Here is a 6,996-nt window from a genome sequence, read left to right as displayed (position 1 = left end):
TATATATCATTGTGAAGGAAAGTTTATGTAGATTATTTTTACATTTTTAATTTTTCAAAAATATTAATTCTCCTGCATTGTTTTTCCTTTACCATGTGTCCCATGACGCGCCAATGGCTAGCTCCTCTTCTTCTACTTTGAATAGCTATAACACTTTTTCTAGTTGATCGATTTTCAAGGGTTTTTACACTATTTTACTGATAATTTTATGCTTATTATAATAATAAATTGAGTTTTTAAAAAATCTCGATTTTTCAGTTAAATACGACCCAAACAATGGCAATAACTGGAATCAACCATGGGAAAAATTGGAACCAGTTTTTCAAACGGACCCACAACTCATGATCCACATTGATGAAGAGTTGAAGGTACAATTATTTGAAATCAGCACGTTGAGAGCTTCAAAATGAGTATAAACACGACTAGGCTCCGCCCACTTTGATTTTTTTTTGACTTTAAAGGCGCATAGGAGGTCCGAAACTCGAAATTCAGGGAGAATAGGTCATGATTATACTCTTTTTGAAGCTAGTAACGTCAAAAAGACGTTACTTCTGGTTTTAGCAAACAACTCCGAAAATGAAAAAAAAAGCGCGAAAACGTATTTTTGCAAAAAAAAAAAAAAATTGAGCTCATAACTTTTGAAATTTCAGTTTTCCGTCTGAAACATACAAAGTTGAATTTTTCATGTCAAAAGCTTTAAAATGAGTATAAACAAGGCTTTACTTCTAAAAAAAAATATTTTGTTGGGTCCCACCACGAAAACTACAGTAACCCTCGAGTTTTGCAGAAGTAGGGCATGTTTATACTTTTTGAAAAGCTCTCAATGTGAGAAATTTGACGGTGCTAATGAATTTAAAGGAAAGTTAAAACTTAACGTTCTGTATGTCAAAAACAACTTAATTTAGAAACACTCGAACAAGTTGAATGCCGTGCGATACTCTGCAAAATGTTTGGAAAAAAAGCAGACCAACATGAAGGAGAAACTCCACAAAGCCAACGAATCACGCAAGGCTTCTGAATTCCTCGAGGCGAGAAATGATGAAGCAGAAGACATTTTGGAATTCGCTGTGAAGGAAATTGTCATGCCGAATTTCGACATGAACAATTGCAATTACGATATGTATTACGGTATTGAAGCAGCCAAAGAGAAAGTTCTGGAAGATGTGGAGAAAGCCAAAAAAAAGGATGAGCAATTGCAACAGAAGAAACAGGTAGGTCCTAAAAATTTGGCAATTTTAAAGATCTTTCGAAAACTATTTTAAATGTTTTCGAATTTTCTGAAAATTTCACAGTGTACTAAACAAACTTAGATCTTTATTTTTTCAGTTAACAATTTTTTCATAGCTACCGTTGTTTTTGAGATATGCGCCTTTAAAGAAGAGATGCCCCAAAGAAGGGCAAGAAGGGCATGCCTACTTTGAATGCCTTATATCTCAAAAACTACAGTAGCTAGAAAAACGTTTTCACTGCTAACATATTAAGCAAGTATGGAGCTTTATTTTTCTAGTTGACACTTTTTTCATAGCTACCGTAGTTTTGGAAATATGCGCCTTTAAACAATGGTTGTTCAGAGAGAGGGCGCGCCGCCGCCTCCGGCCGGGGGTACGGGGGGTAGAGGCAATTTTTAAAGGCGCATAACTATGCTCAAAATTGAGTAATTTTAAAACTTTGAAGAGAAAAACATGTGTTTTTTGATTGTCTACAAAAAAGTTATAAGTTTGTTTGAATCTTGCTTGATTGATGTTTTCAAAAAAAAAGATTTTCGCTGTTCTTACCTCGAAAACCAGATTATTCGACTTCAACTCAGTGTATCTCTCTTGTTATAAGTACTGTTAATTTGCAAACTATTTTAAAAAAAACTGGACATTTTAAAGGCTACACATTTGTAGTTTGTAGTTTTACTCTAGCTACCGTAGTTTTTTAGTTATGCGCCTTTAAAGCTCCCGCCACTCGCGAGCGGGCGCGGCGCGCCGCCTACTACGAGAGGGGCGGGGCAAGTTTTAAAGGCGCATAACTTTGCTCAAAATTGAGTAATTTGAAAATTTAAAATAGAGAAATTTGTGGTTTTTGATTGGCTACAAAATGATAACAAAATTGTTCAAATCTTGCTAAATTAATATTTTCAAAAAATGATTTTTTAGCCGAAATGTTTTTTTCTACCTCAAAAACCAGATTTTTAAACTTCAATTTAGTGTATATCCATTTCTAAGAATTCTTTTATTGTGCAAATTATATGAAAATACTGGAAATTTTATGGGCTACAAATTTGTAGTTTGTAGTTTTACTCTAGCTACCGTAGTTTTTGAGATATGCACTTTTAAAGAGCCCGCCCCCTTTGAAAGAGGCGCGGGGGGGGGGGAGGGGAAGGAGGGGCAGCCCACTTTAAAGGCGCATATCTCAAAAACTACGGTAGCTATGAAAAAAGTGTCAACTACAAAAATAAAGCTCCACTTTTGTATAGTGTAATCTGAAATTTTCAAATAATTTGAAAAAAGTTAAAGAAGTTTTCGACCTCCAAATTGGGGGGCGGTGGGGAAGACAGTGGCCGAAGTTTTTCTAAAAATTCTAGGCTATTTTTTTTAGACACTTCGAGAAGTCAAGGCAAATTTGGACCAGAGACAATTCGAAAACGATAATAAAAACACAATTCCTGTGTATGTTGTGAAAGATGTGAGTTTTTTGGGAATTTCAAAACTTTTAGAGATGAATTTAAGCTCATTCTAATCGCCGAAATCTGGAAAATCAAAATGAATTAGAAAAAATTATATTTCTGAATAATTTCAGGGTAAACAAGCACTGGCTAGCAAAACCACCATAGCCACACGTTTGTGCCGAGCTAAAAAACATCACACGACTAGTCAAAGTGACTACGATGCTGCCGTTAATCAATATGTAAGTTTGTTTGATTGATTTTAAATTTAAATATTTGAATTCAGCACGTTTAGAGCTTCAAAATGAGTATAAACACGACTAGGCTCCGCCCATTTTGATTTTTTGACCTTAAAGGCGCATGGGGGTCTGAAAATTTGAAGTTTAAGGAAAGTAGGTCATGATTATACTTATTTTGAAGCTCTAGACGTGCTAAAATTAGAAATTTTAGTATCAGTCGAATATTCCCGAAATTCAAAAAGTTATGATTGAAACAATTTTTCACTGAAAAATTCAAAAAACAAATTTAAGCTCATAACTTTTAAAATTTTAGCTTTCTCTGTCCGAAACCTACAAATTTGAGTTTTTCATGTGAAGAGCTTCATAATGAGTATAAACACGACTAGGCTCCGCCCATTTTAAGAAATTCTGACTTTAAAGGCGCATGGGGGGTCTGAAAAATTAAAATTTTCGAAAGTAGGTCATGATTATCATACTTGTGAAGGGCCGGGCCGGGCCGAAACACGAATTTCACCGGCCCGGAAGTTTACCGCGAACTTCAAAATCTTGAGCGAAAAGTTGAATCATTGTTTCGAAAAAAGGTATTCAGTGTTTTTTTTCTTCGAGTTATTTTTCAATACATTCTAAAAATCAATGAACTGGGTTTTAAAACCTAAATTAAACATTACAATCAAAAAAAACAATCAAAAGACAATGAGAAGTGAACATTTTCTGCCGTAATTTTTGAAAATTCAGAAATATTGAGATTCTGAAGTTCTGAAATTCTGAGGTTTTGAGGTCCTGAAATTATGAGATTCTGAAATTCGGAAGTTCTCAGATTCTCAGTTTCTGAAGTTCCGAAATTCTCAGATTCCGAAATACTGAAATTCCAAAGTTCTGAAATTCTAAGAATTCTGAGATTTTCAAGCTCTGAAATGCAGGAATTCAGAAACTCCTTCAAAAAATTGTACCCCCGAATCACAAGCGTTGTACCCCTGTTTGAAATGAGTTGTACCCCAGAATCATTGGTAGTTTTCACCCCCGAATTTTTGTACCTACAAATTTTGTTCCCTCGAATCACCAATTTTGTACCCCTAAATCAGTTGTACCCCCTTGTACCCCCCAAATTTTTCGCCAACTATAGGATAAGGCCGAAAGCCTTGTTTCTTTTGGTAGTATGGGAGACTCTGTGGAAAAAAGTAGTATAAGAGACCTTGGTAGTAAAAGAGAATTGGTAGTATGAGAGACACATTGAAAATAAGTAGTATAAGAGACAGTGGTAGTAACAGAGACTCGGTAGTATAAGAGAAAGGTAGTATAAGAGATGGTTGTATAAGAGAATTTGCCCCGAAATTCCGCATTCGCGTTGTTTATCGCTTTGACAAAAATGGCGGCTGTTTAAATTCATTTTTCAAAAATTTTGTTTTTTTTCTGCCGGGCCGCCGGGCCGGGCCGGGCCCTGAAAATTTTCTCTCGGCCCGGGCCGCCGGGCCGAACCGGGCCGGGCCGAAATTTCACAAGTATGATGATTATACTTTTTGAAAAGCACTTGATGTGAGAAATTCTATGGAATTAGAAAAGACACAGAAAAGTCAAAATTGAGAATGATTTTTTCAGAAAATCCGACGGCAAAATGGGATAAAAGAAGTTTTGGATTCCAGTTTGAATTATTTCGCTCCATTCGTCAAATTGGTTCAGAGAATGCGCCGGAAGAATTCTGGCAACGTGCCAGAATGACTGGACAAATTGAAAAAGTGAACGGCCTTCAAGAATGGCTGAAATTTAACCCTGGATAGTTTTTTTTTTCAATTTTTTTTTCCAAAACCAAATACTTTTTTTTGTATATTTTTCGTAGAATTTTATGTTTGCTGAAACTTGTATCTTTATGTGTAGAAAATTTTCTTCCCGGTTCCTTTTTTAAATGAATTATAATTTTTTGTTGCAAACTTGGATTTTTTGGATTTTTTGGAATATTAGTAGAGTCATAACTTTTTTCAAATTTTGCCGATCTTTTCAATTTTCACACCAAACAATTGAAAATTTTATGTAGATCATTTCAAGTTTTTCAATTTTCAAAAAAGCTCATTTTTCCAGCGATTTCCAGCGATTTTCCTATAAATGCACAAATGGCTCAGTGGGATTTTCCACAATTACCACTACCAAACTAACCACCCGGGTTCGACTCCACCTGGTGGCAAAATTTTTTTGATTTTTTTCTGAGCATTTTCAGACGTTTCTAGAACATTCTAGAGCTGAAATTTGAAAATTTGCGATTTTTTAATAAAGTTTTTAAAAATTAGTATCACAACTTTTACAAAACACAATTAATTACAAAATGACAAATATTATCGTACTCCGGAGGTCAAGAGCTTCAAAATGAGTATAAACACGACTAGGCTCCGCCCACTTTGATTTTTTGATTTTTTGACTTTAAAGGCGCATAGGAGGTCCGAATATTGAACTTTGAGGAAAGTAGGTCATGATTGTACTCATTTTAAAGCTCTTAACAAGAAAAATTAAAAGAAATCAGAACTTTGAAGATATCATGAAGAATTGAAGAAATTTGAGGATTTTGTAGTTGCTTGGAAAATCTGAAAATTCTTGAAATTGAATTTTAAAAGCTGAAACTTCAAAATTTTATTTTGAAACCTAATTTTTCAGATTTCTGACGTTTCGAGCTTCAAAATGAGTATAAACATGCCTATACTTGGTGTGGAAAAATTTTTGGGTGGGTCCCACCACGAAAACTACAGTAATCCAAATTTTTGAAGGAAATGGGGCATGATTATACTCATTTTGAAGCTCGTGACGTTAGAAATTCAATGAAATAGGTAAGAATTAATAAAAACTGAGGGTTTTCGAGAAATTTCAAAAAACAAATTTTTTGATTTTTTTTTTTCAAATTTCAAACCTCTTTTATTTGGTGTAGAATCCATAATTCGCCAAATTGAACTTGGAGCCGAATCCTCCTAGTCTTCTAGACGGTTTTTCAGAATTTTCAGAAGTTTCAGAAGATTCAGAAAATTCAGAAGTCGTCGATTTTCGGGACTTCAAGGATTCCAGGGATTCAGATTTTTGAAATTTTCCAGATTTTTGAAAATTCTGATAATCTTCGACGTCTTCGGCTTCATAGAATTTCAGAATATCGATTTTTGGATCTTCAGAAGACGTCGGGAAATTTGAAAATTCTCGATTTGGCGGGAAAAATTCGATTTTTGAATTTTCGGAATTTTTAGAATCTAGAAGATTCTGAATCAATTTTTCCAGATTTTCAAATTCCACTTTTTGAATTTCCCGCATTTTTTTAACGTCTTCAGAAATTTCTAGAATCTCGAATTCCAAAATTTTCAGAATTTCCAGAATTTCAGAATTTTCAGCCAAATTTTCAGCCAAAAATTTTTTCATCGAATCCAAATTTTTTGAAAATCTCTCTCGTTGAATTGGAATATTTAGAATTTTCAGCAAATTTTCAGAATTATCGATTTTTCCATATTTCTCCAACATTCCAATTTTCTCCAACGCGTTCTCGAATTTTCCAGCCAATTTTATGTAGGAAATCAAGGCATCCAAAAAGGGGGCGTGGTCAGAAATGGGCGGAGTCTTAAAGACATTTTCTATTTTCTCGGATTCCTTGATGATTTGATTGATTTCCTCGCAAATCGATTGAAATACAGATTTGGCGAAATCTGAAAAATTACGTTTGCAGTCATAACTTTGTCAATTTTCTATATTTTTGACTGCAACTAATTTTAATCAACTTTTCACACTGAGAGCTTCAAAATGAGTATAAACACGATTAGGCTCCGCCCACTTTGATTTTTGGACTTTAAAGGCGCATGGGGGGTCGGAATTTAGAAATTCGAGGGAAGTGGGTCATGATTATACTCATTTTGAAGCATTTAATGTGAAATAATAGAAAATCAATTTTTATTCGAAAATCTTGTGAAATAAGAAAGTTATGGGGAAAACAAAGCTTTCGAAATTTTTCTGAAATTTTTAGTTTTCCTCATAACTTTCTGTATTTTCATTATTTCGGACTGAAATTAAAATTATTGAATTTCTCACGTTTTAAGCTACGAAATGAGTATAAACATGACCTACTTTCCTCTAATTTCAAAATTCGGACCC

General features: G+C 34.2%; 1 protein-coding gene across 1 annotated transcript in view; it reads left to right on the top strand.

The window, feature by feature from the left end:
• Positions 1-4,664, top strand: part of Cbr-pqn-92 — a gene marked incomplete at both ends in the record, with an annotated part of 5,253 nt that extends 589 nt beyond the window's left edge. The window contains 4 exons of the mRNA XM_045243427.1: positions 906-1,211; positions 2,584-2,670; positions 2,785-2,892; positions 4,530-4,664. Coding sequence (XP_045094624.1) covers positions 906-1,211; positions 2,584-2,670; positions 2,785-2,892; positions 4,530-4,664 — 636 coding nt within the window. The remainder of the gene's footprint in view (positions 1-905; positions 1,212-2,583; positions 2,671-2,784; positions 2,893-4,529) is intronic.
• Between the last annotated feature and the right edge of the window lie 2,332 nt (positions 4,665-6,996).

This window comes from Caenorhabditis briggsae (genome assembly GCF_000004555.2).
Source record: "Caenorhabditis briggsae complete genome, chrIII, whole genome shotgun sequence".
In the NCBI taxonomy this organism is placed as follows: Eukaryota; Metazoa; Nematoda; class Chromadorea; order Rhabditida; family Rhabditidae; genus Caenorhabditis; species Caenorhabditis briggsae.
This window is presented reverse-complemented; position numbering and strand designations above follow the sequence as displayed.